Raw genomic sequence first — 18,138 nt, 5'->3', positions numbered from 1 at the left:
ACTATGGAGGCATTGGAACTTAAGGATAACTAATATAGCACTTTCCGCAATTGAAGTTGTGGCCTTGTAGTCGTTTGCCCTTTTTTTTGCTTGCGAACCGAGCACGTGAGATATTGAACTCAATACTACTACTATACACAATCTTATCTTTTTACAATGGAAACTGAACCTGAATTCACAAAGGCCGACTCTATGGGTCTATCCAATACGGTCTGGCCCGAGCCACCAGGAAAGGGCATGGACATTAGAACAAGACGGGCACTGGAGCATGCCCCCGAACCGAAAATTTCCACCGCAGAAACAGTCATTTCTATAGCCGAGAAACCACTGTCCCCGAGGAGTGATGATGATGAAGAAGGAATGGCCGTGCTCGGGGAGGTAGCAGGCCTATGCCATTGTCCACTCGAAGATCTAGAGGACGTATATGCATGTACCGCGCTTCAGGAAGGGATGATGGCCCTCACGTTCAGGGATTCGACAGCTTACACCGTGGAATACGAGTACCGCCTACCACGGGATATTGACCCAAAGCGCTTGCAGGCCGCCTGGGAGCAAACAGCGGAGGCAAATCCCGTCTTGCGGACACGGATAGTGTCAACGGCCAGGAATGGATGCTTGCAGGCCGTGATACGGGGCGCTCTGGCATGGCAGGAACACTCCGGCGACGAGGACGAAGTGCCTGGTGTCACAGATAGTGTGTCCTGGAAAGCAGGAGAGCCATTGGCATATTTTAACCTCGCTCTCGCACGACGGGTGTTGACAGTCGTCATCCACCACTCAATTTGCGATGACTGGTCGATGGCCCTGCTCCTGCGCGAAACTGAGAAGGCGTACCAGGGGGACTCCCTCGTCAAGCATCCGTTCAGACCCCTGGTTGATTACGTGCAAGATACTCGATCCCAAGCAGAGGAGTTCTGGCAGGAGAAGTTCCGGGATGCCGAAAAGAGTTCCATGAGCTCGTACCCTCCGTTGCCGTCTGTGGGATACACCCCCCATCCAGGTTCATGCCGTGAGCGGGCATGGGAAATACACCCGGAGCTGAACAGCGGGTTTACCGTCAACACCAAGATACGTCTTGCGTGGGCCGTCCTGCAGTCCTTCTACGTCGACTCCAGGGACGTTCTATTTGGCGCCATCAATGTCGGTCGAGGCGTCCCAATGGCTGGTATCGAGGAGATCAGTGGGCCAGCATTAACCAGCGTTCCTGTGCGCGTCCGACTGCGCATGCAAGACACGATCACCGAGGCCCTCAGTGCGACCCAACAGGATTGGGCGGCGGGGATGCACTATGAACATGTCGGTCTGCAGAGCTTGTTGCATCTAGGTCCCGGACCAGAGGCAGCTTGCGCATTTCAAACATTGTTGGCCGTGGAACCCCTGAATGCCCACCAGGTCCCACAGCTGTTTGCACAAAGCCGCGCAATACAGCGAAACTACGACCTGTACAGTCTGATTTTGCGGTGCCGGCCATCCACGACAAATATGCAGGTCGAGGCCTGGTTCGACCCGGTGGTCATCCAGCCCCGACAGGTCGAGCGGATTCTGGGGCAGCTTGCCCACATCTATGACCAGATTGAACGGCTGCCGAAGATTTCTCTTGCCGATATTGATCCTGTGAGCCCAGAAAATTACGAGGAACTTCTTGGCTGGAACATTCCAACCGCACCCACGGCGTCGTCCCATTCGTGCGTTCATACTCTGATCGAGCAAAGAGTGCAGTCGCAGGGCGACGCCCTAGCGATTCATAGCTGGGATGGTGACCTCTCATACCAGACCCTCGACGTGATGGCATCCTCCCTAGCAGAATCCCTGCCGAGGGACTTGGTACGGCCAGGAACATTCGTGCCTTTGTACCTGCAAAAGTCCAAATGGACACCAGTGGCGATGCTGGCTGTCATGAAGGCAGGAGGGGCATTTGTGCTGCTAGATCCTTCCTACCCGATATCACGATTGCAGCAAATGTGTGAGACGATCCAGGCACCCTTGATTATAACGTGCAAGGAATTCTCTGAGAAGGCATCTGGCCTCGGCGTCCCCTCCGCTTTGCTGGTGGACGATTTCGATTTTAAGACGCCACTCCGTTATAGAAGTATGCCGTTAGAAAGCGTAAGCCCTCTCAGCCCTCTCTACGCTACATTTACATCGGGCTCCACGGGGGCGCCCAAAGGTGTCGTCGTCAGGCATCAAGGTTACGCCGCGAGCGCGATAGCCCATGGCCCCCCGTACAACTTCCGACCAATGACTCGTGTCTTGCAATTCGCGTCGCCCGCCTTTGATTCATGTATCATCGAACATCTGAGCACGTTGATAATGGGCGGCTGCGTGTGCATTCCCACGCAAGCCGAATGCCACAGCCGTCTGGCTGCGACGATATCTCAATTCCAGGTGAACGTAGCTTGCTTGACACCCAGTGTCTCGCGTATCATACACCCCGAGTCCGTACCCACTCTGCATACCATAGCCCTTGTGGGTGAGCCGGTTAGAGCTAGTGATGTTGCTCGCTGGGCGCCATATGCACAAGTCCGCAATGCCTACGGCCCCGCCGAATGTTCCGCTGTCTTCAGTGTCCAGCCATGTCTACTCCAGGATGACCCCGCGAATATTGGCTTCCCTACAGGCGGGGTTGGCTGGGTGGTGGACCCGGGGGACACCGAGAAACTGATGCCCCTTGGTAGCACCGGACAACTGCTCATTGAGGGCCCGATCGTGGGCGCTGGCTATATCTCGAACCCTACCCAAACAGCGCAGGTATTCATCGACGCTCCTCGTTGGCGAAAGAGACTCGGTCCTGTCCAAGACGCTGCTCCCCTGTACAAATCCGGTGATCTGGTTCAGTGTGTCGCTGATGGTAGCTTCCGATATATTGGCCGGAAGGATACGCAAGTGAAGCTGCATGGGCAGCGGTTGGAGCTTGCGGACATCGAGCATCATATCCACGAATGCTTCCCAGGAGCAGAGCAAGTCGTAGTGGAGATGCTGCGCTCAGGCTCGCAGGAATCCGTCCCACAGAACCGCCCTGATGCCGTGCTTGTCGGTTTCGTAGCGGGAAAGGCATCTCGTGAAGAAAAGACACGAGGGAAGGACTCCATCTTCTCAGCCCCCAGTGAGGCTTTTCGCGCCGCGTGTGCTACGGCTGAGAAGTCTCTATCCGAAGCCCTGCCGGCATTCATGGTCCCAGCCGTCCTGCTGCCGGTTCCTCAAATACCCCTGACTCCATCTGGAAAAATGGATCGTCGTTGCCTCCGTGACCAGGCGTCGCTACTATCATGGGAACAGATGCAGGCCTACCGCACAGTGGCCAATGGCCAACCGCATCAACCAGCAAGTGCCCACGAGGAGCGACTACGGGGGATATGGGCACAAACCGTGAACAGAGACCCCGAGGAGATTGGCGTTACAGATAGCTTTTTCCGCCTCGGGGGCGACTCGGTGAGTGCCATGCAGGCTGCCTCGGGATGCCAGGCCGCTGGTTGGGCTATCACGGTGGCAGATATCTTCCGGCATCCATCCGTTCGCAAGATAGCGCAGAAAATCGAGGAGCTGGGAGGCGCCGACTCGTCGTTCGCAGCCGACGCCGAAGAAGATCCAACCGATGTCTCGTTTGAGCTCTCCCCTGTCCAGCGCCTGTTCTTTGAGCACGTCCCTCAAGGCCACGACCGGTTCACGCAGCAGTTTTTGCTGCGGCTCACGCGCTCCGTATCAACGGCCAAGATCCGAAGGGCTACTAGAACTGTCGTCGAGCGGCACTCGATGCTTAGAGCTCGCTTCCGCCGGCTGGACAACGGCCAGTGGGACCAGCTTATCACGTCGGATGTCCGAAATGGCGTTGTCGTCCGGGAACATTGGGTGCCGTTCGACGACACGCAGGCTGAGCTCAAGCATATTATAGGCGACAGCCAAGGGATGCTGGACATTGAAAAGGGGCCACTGCTGGTTGTGGACCTGATCCATGAGGAAACGGGGCAGGACCTACTTGGACTCATGGCCCATCACCTGGTCGTTGATCTGGTTTCGTGGCGTGTATTGTTGCAGGATTTCGAGGACATTCTCTCCTCCGGCCGTGCCTTGCAACCGCCTTCGGTTTCATTTCAACAGTGGTGTCGGATGCAGCGGGAGTATGCTCTGAAGTCTATCAATCCCCAAGCAGCGTTAGCTAGGGCTATTCCGGCGGCTCCGCTAGACTATTGGGGCCCTGAAATAGCGCAGAACACATGGAGCCAGGCCATTCAGGAGACGATATGTCTCTCCCCGGAAACGACGCACGCCCTACTTGGCTCCGCAAATGATACCTTCAACACCAAAGTCGTGGAAATACTCCAGGCTGCGCTGCTGCATTCTTTCGTCAATACATTTCCTGACCGTCCATGCCCGACGGTGTTCAATGAAGCGCATGGACGAGAGCCCTGGAACCCGCATATCAATATTTCTAGAACGGTGGGCTGGTTTACCACGATGGCGCCTTTGGTCGTTGACGCCCACGCGGGCCAGGAAATATCAGAGACCCTGCGATTGACCAAGGATAGCCGGAGGGCAATACCGGGCAATGGATGGCCGTACTTTGTAGCGCGTTACTGCCACCCCGACGGCGGGAAGTATTGTCCTGGCCATGTCCCAATGGAGATTCTCTTCAATTATACCGGCCTCTTTCAACAGCTAGAGCGACCAGGTGCGCTTCTCCAGCTGGCGAGCGCCCCTGACCACGATTTGATTCCTATGCCTCCCGACTTACCGCGTTTTGCTCTGATCGACGTGTCAGCTACCGTTATGAAAGGATCACTGAATATGACGTTTATGTATCATGGGAAAATGCAGCACCAGGATCGACTGCGGGAATGGCGACATACCTGTCAGCGAACTCTAGAAGAGATGCCACATGCGCTGAGCCAGAAGCAACAGCTGACAGTTTCGGACTTGCCACTGCTGTCCCTAAAGACCGATCAACAGCTCGAGGCCATTCTTCAAGACACAGCTCAAAAGTGCCATGTCCACCCATCGGACATCGAGAGTATATATCCCTGTACAGCCATTCAACTGGGAATGTGGCTGAGCCAGTTGAAGGTCGCTGATATGTACTGGTCACGACTACAGTGGGCAGTCCTTCCGTCGCGTAAGAGCTCGCTGCCTGTGAATATGGAGCAAGTCCAAAACGCCTGGCAGCAAGTGGTGAGCCGTCACTCGATTCTGAGAACAGTATTCCTCAACGGTGCCGGCGGCTATAAGAACCCAGTGCAGGTTGTTTTGAAATCTGTAGTAGCAGATGTGCGCATCCTCCCTGAAGCTGAAAGCGCCACAGACCTCGACGCGGACACCAGAGGACATCCACAAGACCCTACCAAGCCGGCGCATCGCTTGCTTCTCCAGGCTCGACAGGATGGTAGGGTATCCTGTCAGCTTACCATCCACCATACACTGATGGATGGAGTCACCGGTCAAATCATTCTCGCTGATTTCCGGGACGCATACAATGGGCTGTTGGACGATACACAGAGCACCCCGTACAGCTCGTACGTTGAATACCTCCTAAGCCATCGACAGGGCAAATCCGAGCCCTACTGGATGGAGTATCTGGCTGGTTTACACCCATGCATGTTCCCCTCGCTGCCAGCCCCTGGCCAGAGCCGGAAGCCAGCCGCACTGCACTCAGCACAGTTGAACCTCGGGCCTACCAACAGCCTGCTGCCATTCTGTCACAAATGGGGAATCACCGTGTCCAGTGTATTGCGCGTTGCGTGGGGTCTAGTTCTCCGTGCATACACAGGGTCCGAGTCCGTGTGTTTCGGCTACCTGACATCTGGACGCGATATCCCTTTGCAGGGAGCCTCCCAAATTGCTGGACCGCTAATTAATCTGCTGGTTTGCCGGCTGTCTCTCACCGGCGATTCATCGATCCTGTCTCTACTCCAGGCTGATCAAGCGACCCACGGGCGGAGTATCGAGAACCAGCACTGGTCCATGACGCAGGTCATGCATTCACTGGGTCTTTCTGGGCAGCCGCTGTTCAACACGGCCATGTCGGTGCAGAAGCCGGACTCGGATCCATACCTGAATAATGTCTCCCCTGCCGTCTTGGTAACGGAAGGCGGGCATGATTCAACTGAGGTAAAACATCTTCGGACCTGGTCGTTCTTCGCTAACCCTTCTCTCCCATAGTACAACATCACGGTCAATATTACAATCGACGAGGAGATGGTTCATGGGAACCTCACGTACTGGACGCAAACCCTCGGGGACGAGCAGGCAGACTTGATTACGGACACGTTCCAACAATTTGTTTTACAGCTCATCCACACTAAGCACACATCTCTGAATGGCCTCGACTCCCTCGGCACGAAGAGCGAGTCCCGGATCCTGGAATGGAACCGCCATGTACCGTCGCCATTGCGGACGTGCATTCATTTTGGCATCCTCAAGCAGAGCCTTGCTCGCCCCGAAGCCATTGCTGTATCCGCCTGGGATGGTTCGCTGACATACGGCGAACTGGACCGGATCGCGTCATTCTGGGCCAGCACACTTTATGACAACGGTGTGGGGGCCGACGTGTTCGTGCCTATTTGCAGCGGTAAATCAAGATGGGTTGTGGTCGCAGCCCTCGCCGTCCTGAAAGCAGGAGGCGCTTTCGTGCTTTTAGATCCGTCGCATCCTGCTGAGCGACTGCGGGACATGGTGAAGCTGAACTTCGACTGCCCCTTCATCATTGCGTCGGCTGAATTCGAGACACTTGCTGCGTTTATTGTATCCAGGACGATTGTCATTGACGACTTGGTCGAAGCACTGAAGCCGGATACGCCGGTGAACCCTCCTGTTCGAAGCCCGGCTGGCGAACCAAAATCGGCGGCATATGCCATCTTCACTTCAGGGACAACAGGGACGCCAAAGGCAAGCGTTATCGAGCACCGGGCCTTTTGTTCATCTGCAGCAGCACATAGTCAAGCCCTACACATCAACGAACGCACCCGTGCCTTACAGTTCGCTTCCTTTGCGTTTGATGCCAGTATAGTGGAGATCTTCACCACGCTCTTGGCCGGTGGCTGTGTGTGCGTGCCCTCGCAAGATGACAAGGAGAGGCGTCTGGTGCAAGCAATTCAGGAGCATGAAGTCAACTGGACACTCCTAACTCCCTCGGTTGCCCGCATCCTCACTCCAAAGGAGCTCCCCAGCTTGAAGACCTTGGTTCTGGGCGGGGAGGCAATGGCAGCTGAGGACGTGCAACGATGGCTACCACATGTGGAACTCATGAACGCCTACGGCCCGTCCGAATGCTCTGTGATAGCAACGACGCAGCCGAGGCCGGAAAAGCTCATATTTCAGGGCGCGAATATCGGCAAGGGTACAGGCTGCGTTACGTGGGTGGTTGATCCCGGCGATCCCGCCACGCTTGTGCCCATTGGTGCGCCAGGTGAATTGCTTCTAGAGGGTCCTATCCTTGGACGAGGATATGCGAATTCTCCACAGCAACAGGCGGCGTCGTTCCTCCAGTGCCCGTCCTGGCTGCGGCGCCTGCGCGGCGGCTCACGAACCGAGAGACTGTACAAGACGGGTGATCTGGTACGATATCTCCCGGATGGCTCTCTGCAATATCTTGGACGCAAGGATAGGCAAATTAAGCTACGCGGACAGCGGATTGAGCTATCGGAGGTTGAGCAACATGTTGCGAGTTGCTTTCCAGGGGATTGCCATGAAGTTTTTGCCGTGCTAGTGACTCCAGAGGGGTCAAACTCCGAGTATTTGGTGGCTTCGGTGGTGCAGGGAACCCATGATCCTGATGACGGTAGCTTCTATGCTGCGGCTGAAGAAACTAAACGTCGACTGGAAGCGAAGATCCCGGCGTTCTTGATCCCAGCCGCCATTCTACCACTACAGCATGTGCCACGCCTGGTCAATGGCAAAGTGAACCGCGACCGTATCTACCAAGAAGCCGCAAAGGCACTTCAGGTTATGCTGGAGAACGCTCATCAAGCGCGAGAAACCTGGCGCCCTGAGGACCTGACCAAAGAGGAGCGTTTGCTACAAGGTCTATGGTCTCAGGTTCTAGACTGCCCAGCAGGGAAACTCGGCCCCAAGGACAATTTCTTCCAGCTAGGAGGTGATTCGATTGCCGCCATGAAGCTGGCGTCTGCCGCATGTAGTGCTGGGTTTGATCTCACGGTTCCAGAAGTTTTTATGAGCCCCCAACTGCATGCTATGGCCGAGCTCCTTTCCGCTTCCAGCCGGACTAATAATGGCCCTGGCGTGACCGAGATTGCGCCGCTCTCGCTGATCCCAGAGGAACACCAAGCGGAAGCTCGAGAGGGAGCAATCTCGCAGTGCGGTATAGCTGAGGAAGATATTGAAGATATCATCCCCTGCACGGCGTTGCAGAGTGGACTCGCTGTCTTGACGGCTGAGAGACCGGGAGCCTATGTAGCTCACCATCGGCTACGATTATCCGCGCAGGTTGATTTGGATAGATTAAAAACCGCCTGGGAGAATGTCGCCACTGGTAATCCTATTCTACGCACCCGAATCATTGAAACCGTTGGGCTTGGGTTTGTTCAGGTGGTCGTACGCAACCAGATATTGAATTGGACAGCTGCAGACCAGCAGGGTGATGAGGAAATAAGCCAGGGGCTTCCCTTTGGAAAGCCACTTGTACACTTTAAAGTTCTTCCTACATCCGATAAGGTACCTCCATCAGCTGATCTCATGCTGACAATCCACCATGCTGCCTACGATGCGTGGTCGTTACCGCTGCTCCTCCTACGGGCTCAGTTAGCCTATCAGGACGATTCATCCAAAACACAATCGATCCCCTTTCAGAATTTCGTGCAGTACGCCCTAACGCAGAACGACGCAGCGCTCGAATATTGGCAAGATCAGTTCGAGGGCGTCGACGCCGAGCCGTTCCCTGCATTGCCAGCCCCGTCATTCCGACCCCGAGCCCTACAAGTGAAGCGATGCTCGCTGCAAACCGGTCCGTTCGAGTCTTCCGTGACTCGCAGCACCGCCATTCGGCTAGCATGGGCTCTCGTACAAGCACAGTACCAGGGAAAGCAAGACGTAACCTTTGGCATGGTATCAACCGGAAGGACGGCCCCCGTCAAGGGTGTCGAAGCCATAAGTGCACCGACAATCGCCACAGTTCCACTGCGTGTGGTCATTGATCCTGCTACTACTGTTGTACAAGCCCTACAGAGCTTACAGCAAAAGATTGCCCACATGGCTCCATTTGAGCAAGTCGGACTCCCCGCAATCGCCGCGTTGGGCACTAACGCCTCACGCGCGTGTTCCTTCCAGACCCTGCTCAATATTGAAGGGCGAGAAGAGGTTGAAAGCATGGTTGCCGGGCTCGACATCATGGAGCCTGTGGATACCACGTTTGCGGACGGGGCGTTCAGTACCTATGCCCTGCAGCTGACTGTGTCCTTGAGGCCCGGGTCGGTGACCGTTGAAGGCGCCTTTGATGACGCGGTTATTCCAGACTGGCAGATGCAGCGCATGTTGGACCAGTTTGCTTTCCTGCTGGAACAGGTGTACACCAAACCCGACGCGTTCTTACGGGAGGTCATGGCAGTCAACCCGCAGGATATGCAGCAGCTCCAGGCTTGGAACGCGGATGTCCGACCTCTCGTCCCAGCCACGGTATCTGAAGTGATCGACCAGCACTGCATATCCCAGCCTTTTGCCCCTGCTGTATGTGCTTGGGACGGCAGTCTAACCTACCAGGAGCTGGATGACTTGGCTACTGACCTTGCGGACGGTCTAGAATCCCATGGTATTGGCCCGGAAATGTTTCTTCCCAGCTATCTTGACCGATCTCAATGGGTCGTGGTGGCTGCGATGGCAGCCCTGAAGGTTGGCGCGGCATTTGTATTATTGGACACCTCTTACCCATTGGGACGACTCCGCACCATCTGTGACGAGATTCGAGCGCCTATAATAATCACTTCAGAGTCACGCCAGCAGGTTGCGAGGACGTTGGTCGACCAGGTGATCGTTGTTGGAAAAGCAAATGGCTCAACACGTACACATCCGACCTGCCAGAGGAAGTCTTTAGAAAATAACCCTCACCACGCATTATATGCAGTGTTTACATCTGGTTCGACCGGGAAACCCAAAGGAGCCATTGTCGAAAACGGCGCCTTTGCGACGATGGCGCTGTCATATAATCGCACCGTGGGACTTGATGCCCATTCCCGCGTCCTGCATTTTGCCTCATACGCATTCGACGTCAGTATCCTCGAGATACTGGGCACGCTGTTTGCTGGGGCTTGTGTCTGTATCCTTAGCGAATCCGAGCGCAGGGAAGGACTCGCCAACGCCGTCGACACCCTCCAACCATCCCATACCATATTAACTCCATCCCTCTTGCGTGCGTTGACACCAGCCGACCTTGGCCCAATACGCACAGTCAGTCTGATCGGTGAGCCTGTCCGCGCGAGTGATGTTGTCCAATGGGCAGACCGTGTGCACCTGATCAACACCTACGGACCGGCTGAATGTACTGTTGTATACACCGTGCAACCCAGGGTTCACATCCCGTCTCAAGCTGCCAATATTGGATACCCTATTGCCGGTGCCGCCTGGGTGGCTGATCCGGCGGATCCCAATCGGCCGGTTCCTATCGGCGCAGTTGGTGAACTCTTGTTACAAGGCCCATTAGTCGGACGGGGCTACTTGAATAGTCCGCAGCAAACGGCCGCTGCGTTTATCCCCTGCCCATCCTGGTTGAGATCGTTTGGATCAACCAGCCACCCGACCAGCTCGAAGGTCTACCGCACTGGGGACCTGGTGCGGTATGAAGGCGACGGATCTCTTTCTTTCGTCGGACGGAGAGACTGTCAGGTCAAGCTCCGGGGCCAGCGCTTTGAACTTGGGGAAGTCGAAGAACAGGTGCAACAGGCTTTCCGAGGCACCTTGAATGACGTGGTGGCCTTGATCGTGACACCTACTGGAGCCACGCAAACCCCTTATTTGGTAGTATTCATTGTCCCCGAGCACGCAGAGAGTGCTGCCCAGACCTCACCTTCATCAATACCGCCGCTGGCCGTGATTGAACCGCCTGGCTTTGCTAGTACCTCGTCCAAGGCACAACGGTACCTCGAAGACGCACTACCGAGCTACATGCTTCCAAGTGCGATTATTCCACTTCGCCGGATGCCGCAAACAATCGGAGGGAAATTGGACAGAAAACAGTTGCAGGAGGCTGTCTCGGGCATCACATGTCAGGATATGGCCGTCTTTTCTCCGACAGGCACCAAGAAGCGTTCTGTGTCGACAGAGGCAGAGCGCACGCTGCAGCGCATCTGGGCCCGGGCCCTCGGTCTCCCAGCTTTCGAGATCGGGGTAGACGACAGCTTTTTCCGCTTGGGCGGTGATTCCATCTCTGCTCTGCAGGCGACAACCCAGGCGCGCGCCGTGGGAATCGACCACTCGGTGGCCGATCTCTTCCATTACCGCACGATCTTGCAGGTTGCCCAGCGGTTTGCTCAAGATCCTCAGCAAGGTATACGTCCCTCGCCCAACGTTGAAGTAATCTTGCCTTGTACCCCAGCACAAAGAGGGATTCTGTTGAGTCAGATAAGAGACCACTCCAGCTATGCCCCCCATTTCATATGGAGGATACGGGATAATGCTTGTCACAATCCCGCTAGCCCTACAGTCGATCTGGATCGATTAGTTACCGCATGGAATCAGGTCGTGGCTCGCCACCCAGCTCTTCGAACCGCGTTCCAACAAGACCTATCAAATGACGGGCAGTTCGAGCAGGTCGTCTTTCGACAAATTCGACCGCGCGTCAATTTGATCCGGAATATCCCCGCTGCAGACCACTCCGACAAGGTCCCTACTGTCCTTACGAGGCTGTCTCCGACAGTTAGCCAGCTGGACGGGGAAACGAATCCCCATCAGCTCACCGTCTGCACCACCGACACTGGCGAGGTTTACGCCCGGCTGGATATCAGCCACGTGGTGATTGATGCAATGTCCATGGCGATTCTAGAGAGCAGTCTCTGCCAGGCTTACGATTCCGCATTGCCATCAGGCGCGCAGAGTGATGCGTACCAGAATTATGTCGCATTATCTCAGAAACAGTTGTCCGGTCCTGCCTACAAATACTGGCAGAACTACCTCGCGGATGTTGAGCCATGTCGACTGCCACTCGAAAGGCGCCAACCTGATGACCAGACTACAGGCACCTTGCAACAGCTGGATATCTCCCTTTCTAATTCTGGGTCTGAGATTGACTCCTTCTGCCGTGGAACCGATTGGACCGCCTCCAGCCTGCTATACTTCGCATGGGCCCTCACTCTCCGGGCTTTCACCAGGTCTGACGATGTGCGCTTCGGTACTCTTACCTCAGGACGACTGGTGCCTGTGGATGGCATCGATGGGGCCATCGGGCAGTTCTCCAACATGTCCGTATGCCGGATACGCATGGACGGGGGGTTGACCATGGATGAGGTTGCGCTCTGCTTACAGGAGGATTTCTCCCACGTCCTCTCCTATCAGGCTTTCCCACTCATAGAAATAGCACGAGCGGCTGGGGTCCCCATGGAAGAACTCACTTCAACCGCGATCAATGTTCAATACGAACCTCCGTCAAGCCAGGAAAAGACGCACTCCCTTTCCCTGGCACCAGTTAGTGGAATGGACCCTATTTCGGTAAGTTTCTTTTAGTAACCTCCTACTTTTTCCCCACGGTTAATTCCCATGTGTACGAGTAGCAAGACGTCACCGTCTACATTCTCCTGCAGCAAGATGGTTGCGCCCGGGTGTCCATGAGCTACTGTCCATCGAGTGTATCTCCCACATTTGCCTTGCAGCTTTCCGAATATTTCAACCTCGCTGTTTCGTCATTGCTCCAAGGCCGTGGCGGTAATGTTCATGACCCTGAACTTCTTACCACTCGCGATCAAGACCGTTTACTTTGCTGGAATGCGCGCCTGCCTACTCCTCCAGAGACCATGGTACATGAGGTCATCGAAATACGCGCGCAGGAACTTCCAGCGCACACTGCAGTCTCCGGATCAGACGGTAGTTTTACTTACAAAGAGCTTGACCAACTGGCAACTCAAATAGCGGCATCCCTTAGGGTACGCGGCGTGTATAAAGGGCAGTGTATCCCACTCTGCTTTGAAAAGTCACGCTGGGTTCCTGTTGCTATCATATCGGTTCTCAAGGCCGGAGGAACCATCGTGCCACTCGACCCTACTCAGCCAGTTTCCAGGCTCAAGGATACCTGCAAACGGGTGAACGCTACTCTGGTCCTGTCGTCTCCAGATCAAGCGTCCCTTAGCAGAAATCTTGCGAGCGATATACTTGAGATTGGGAATGCCACGCTCAATCATCACGGAGGTGAAATTGAGCAGGACAAGAAGACAACTGGCCGAGCAGCTCTCCCGTCTCAACCAGCATATATTCTCTTCACTTCAGGAACTACAGGTACACCCAAGGGTGTCATGGTCTCCCATTCTTCCTACTGCCACGCAGCGGAGAACCATATTCGGGCCTTCGGGCTAGACCGCACATCTCGGGTCTTGCAGATTTCTTCGTACTCCTTCGACGTGTCCATGATGGAAATCCTCACCACGCTGATGGCCGGAGCGACAATCTGCACCATTACGGAGACTGAGAAGAGCGACATGCTCGTCAAAGGCGCCTGCCCGTTCTCAGTTTCACATGCTTACCTGACACCATCGTTGGTCAGTGCACTGGATCCGAACCAGTCACACTGGATAGAGACACTCGTACTCCAAGGAGAACCGATGACTACCTCTCACATTACACAGTGGGCTGACAGGTGCCGCCTCATTAACGCTTACGGACCCACAGAGTGCGCGGTAATCAATACAGCGACATCTACCTTGGTCGCCGGCGACGATGCCCGTTCTATAGGCCGTGGTTTAGGCATCCACTGCTGGGTAGTCGATCCGCACGATCACAATACCCTTCTGCCAATCGGGGCTGTGGGTGAGCTACTTCTGAATGGCCCTGCCGTGGGCCAAGGGTACTTGAATGAGCCGGAAAGGTCCCTTGAGGCGTTCATTGAGCCCCCGGGCTGGCTGCGGGGACGCTATCCAGATGGAGGGGGGCATGATAGACTTTACAAGACAGGCGATCTCGTCCGATACGACACGGAAACCGGCATTATCCTGTTCGAGGGCCGCAAGGATCGGCAAATTAAAGTGCATGGGCAGCGGGTCGAGCTCGCCGACATCGAGCACCACACATGGCGATGCTTCCAGGGAGCAAAGGAGGTTGTGGTCGACCAGGTCATGCTGCCCTGGGCTGCAGCCTCTGCGGACTCGTCTTCCCGAAGATCTTCGATGGTCCCTCGCCTGGTGGCCTATGTATCCAGCGGCGTACACGAGATCGGACTTGCCCTTGACTGCCCTGGAAATGGGTCAGCCAACGCGCTCCTTGGCCCATCTGCGGAGTTTCATACCACCGCAGCCACAGCGCTTCAAGAACTTCGGGGGCTGCTGCCCGGTTTCATGGTGCCCGACATAATCGTCCCGATCTCGCACATTCCCTTGTCCAGCTCAGGGAAGACAGACCGGTCGCGACTGCGTGAACATATTCGCGCCGTCCCAGCTGCGGATTGGCAGACATATTCCCGGAACCAACAGAATAAACGGCCCGTGGGAGGAGGAGCAGAGAGCAAATTCCACCAAATCCTCACCACTGTCCTAGACATACCAGCGGAGTCCGTGAGTGCAGATGACAGCTTTTTCCTACTTGGAGGCGACTCCATCATCGCCATGAAGATCGCCGCCAGGGCCCGCGCAGCAGGTCTGGCTATCAGTTCGCACGATATCCTTCGCCATCCAACGATCGCTGAGTGGGCTATCATTGCCACTTCTGGTGAAGAAGAAGGGTCGGCAGCTGCCAGGTCCTATGAGCCTCTGTCCCTTGTCACAGAGGAAGAACGACAAGAAGTGCTGGCTTCATACTTTGACAGAGATCACCCCTACACCCAAGACAATGTTGCGGATATTCTGCCCACCTTGGAGTTTCAATCATTCTACACGACTCGGTCGTCTCTGGTTTCCATGGCGGAAGTGTTCCCTTCTGCCCTAGACATGGCCCAACTATATCGGGCCTGTGCAAAGGTCATGTCTCACTACAGCATTCTGCGGTCTATCTTCGTCAGTGCAGATGAACGAGTGCTTCAAGTGATCCTACACCAAGTGGACCCTGAATTCCATTTCGTCGAGTGCGATAATCCAGAGGCCTACGTGGCGGAAAGATCCAAGGAGAAACTTGAAGCCACCACAAAACAAGGGGAGCTTCTCGTCAGTTTTACGGTTGTTACCAGCAGCACTCGTCCAGAATGGGCTTTCATCGTTCGCCTGTCCCATGCACAGTATGACGGATCCTCCCTCCCATTCCTGTGGCAGGCCATTGCTGCAGCCTACGAGGATAAGCAGCTTCAGCAGACAACCCAGTTCCGCGAGGTGGTCTATAATCGTCTCGGAGATGACCATTCCAAGCCGCTCTCCTTCTGGAAAGGCTATCTTCAGAATACGTCAGAAGAGAGTACAGACCCGTTGCGCATCACTTCTGTCCCCAGCTCTTCGGGGAGTGATACGACACCCCTCACAATCCGCCGTGAAATCGACCAACATCCCCGATTGCCTGATATCACGGTAGCCACTCTGGTCAAGGCGTCCATTGCATGGGTTCTCTCCCGACATTCCGCACTGTCGGAGATTATACTGGGCCAGGTGGTTCACGGACGGGGATGCCCTCTGCCGGGCATGGAAACGGTCCTCGGACCATGCATCAACTTTCTGCCCATCCGAATCTCAATCGACCAGACTTATACGATCGCTGATTTCCTACGCCATGTCCAGGCCCAACAGCTAGCGACCATCCCCCACGACTACGTGTCCATGAAGCACATCGCCAGCAAATGCACCAGCTGGCCCGAGGACACAAGGTTGGGCTGTATCGTTCACCACCAGGCTGCTCAGGCTATTGGCAGTATTGCAATTAACGGCATTCAATCTACCTCGAGTGCCAGCTGGGCTAATTCGACGCCAGTGCCAGGCCAGGTCGGTATCATCTCTATAGAGCGTTCCAGCTCTCTGGACTTGTACATGACTTTCCCCGCCGAGGGAATCGCGGAGGCAGTGGCGGATAAAATAGCAGATGATCTTGCTCATACTATTCAGCTCTTCGCAACGTTCCCAGATTATTCTCTGGATATACTTACACAGGGTGGGGTTGCCATTAGCCAAGCTACAGTGCCGTCTGATCTCTAGTCATAACTAGCTTTACGAAACTAGCATAATGTGATTTTACAGTATACTCCCTCTTCCCTCTGCCGGTGCAACACACAGCCTTGTCCCGTATTCCGTATTTGCCTCATCTACCTCATGGAGCCAACCCTCTCTGAGTTACTATGGTTACTTCAGAAACAGCTTAATAGGTGTTGATAAAAAAAAGAAAATAAAAAGGAAAAAGAACGAAAAACATACAACAGCTGGGATTCGCATGTGGTCATCCACCATACTACTAACCAGCCGGCGTGTGGCTTAAGTACGGCTGAGCGGACGGGAAGCCCTGTTTTCCACACCCTGTGGTCGTATGTACCAGGAGGGGTTAAAAGACGTTCTATATCTGTCGTGTGCATGATTTGGTGCGGCCGTGCTCGCGTTTCTTCTTGATTTCTGCCATCTACGGATCTATATCAGTTTTAGGCCCAACCACTGATTTCTATATATAATCAAAGTGATATATAATATAAAAAGTACTAATTTTTTTTTATTTATTAGCTTTTTAAACTAAAATAACTAAATATAGGCCTGTTTTATAATAACTTAATAATATATTAAAAAAAACATGCTAAAATATAAAAATATATAATCACATTAAGTTGTTTTAAGAATCAGGCTTTTATATTTAAAGTATAATAAAATACTAACCACTTTATATTTTTATTTAAGAATTTGATATATATTATAGAAAGATATATAGAATCTACTACTTCTATAAAAAAGGAATTATTCTAAGGTTTTATAGAATAAGTTATAATATAGAGATCGCAGAAAATCAAATGCCAAGCCACACGTCCACACTGATTTTTGCACACGACAGATGGACACTAGGGACCCGGTGTTATCGGAAACCGTGAATGCTCAAGGTGGACAATTGCACGCCAGGCCGCCTCATACGGAGGCCATGAAAAGGTCGTGCAGATGCTCTTAGATCGAGATGCCGACGTCAATTCCCAGGGTGGAGACTACTGCAATGCACGCCCGGACGTATGAGACAGTGGCTATGAAAAAGGTGGTGCAGAGGTTGCTGGATCACGAGGCCGGCATTCACGCTGATTGTCAGTTGTGACCAATAATTGAAACCTGCATATTCCTGATGTTTTTAGAGGATCAGGACTCGCCACATATTTCCTGAGTAATAGGACTGTCGTGGCCGTCTAAGATAAGTAATGGATATCGACTGGTACGCCCATTTGTTGCTGGAATTAAGACTTTTTGAAGTCACCGGAAATCTATCTCGTCGCTTGTCCAACTGTTCCGGCTCATCTCAACCCTTCAAGCAAACAGAGGAGCACGATGGCGATCCAGCATCCAAGGATGGTGAAAAGTTGTAGGTGCCTGCGTAATCGAATCTCCGGAGTAAGGATCGGTTGGGGTTCCAGGAAACCAAATAGAGACTCAGGTTCCTCCTTTTCCTTATTAATGACCGGCATTTTCTCTGGTCCTGGCTTGATGGAAGCAACTGACAATGAACACTTCTTTTGTACTCCTGGCTCTCTTTTGATCTTCAGGGTAGGCTTTTTCTCCTTCTCAGGCTTGTTCCTAGTCTCTTTTGCCTTTTTCTGGGCCTTGACAGGGGTTATTCCATTCTCCTTTTGTATGATAACTATATAGATAGTCTCAAGTTCTCTATTCGTATTTTAAAATTAATTAGCTAAGAAACTTTTAAGACGCTGCCTTTTATTAATATCTTGAGCTATATAGACAGGCTCTGATCTTTATATTAGTCAAGCAAGAGTATACTAATTACTATCCTTTTCATATATACCTGAAAGCTTCGGTAAAAGATCTATCTAGATAATATTATAAAAGGATTCATTTATACAGGATAAAGCTTAGTGGAAACTTGACCTAGTAGTGACCTAGTAGATATTAGAAT

General features: G+C 53.6%; 1 protein-coding gene across 1 annotated transcript; it reads left to right on the top strand.

Moving 5' to 3' along the window:
* Positions 1-156: 156 nt before the first annotated feature.
* ASPSYDRAFT_88078 (uncharacterized protein) lies at positions 157-16,244 on the top strand (the record flags this gene model as incomplete). Its single annotated transcript, XM_040851958.1, has 3 exons — positions 157-6,099; positions 6,151-12,639; positions 12,702-16,244. 3 exons carry the CDS (start codon positions 157-159, stop codon positions 16,242-16,244), a joined length of 15,975 nt encoding a protein of 5,324 aa, XP_040705342.1.
* Positions 16,245-18,138: the final 1,894 nt, after the last annotated feature.

Source organism: Aspergillus sydowii (genome assembly GCF_001890705.1).
Source record: "Aspergillus sydowii CBS 593.65 unplaced genomic scaffold ASPSYscaffold_3, whole genome shotgun sequence".
NCBI lineage: Eukaryota > Fungi > Ascomycota > Eurotiomycetes > Eurotiales > Aspergillaceae > Aspergillus > Aspergillus sydowii.
Note: the sequence above shows the minus strand (reverse complement) of the source record. Positions and strands in the feature narration are given on the sequence as shown.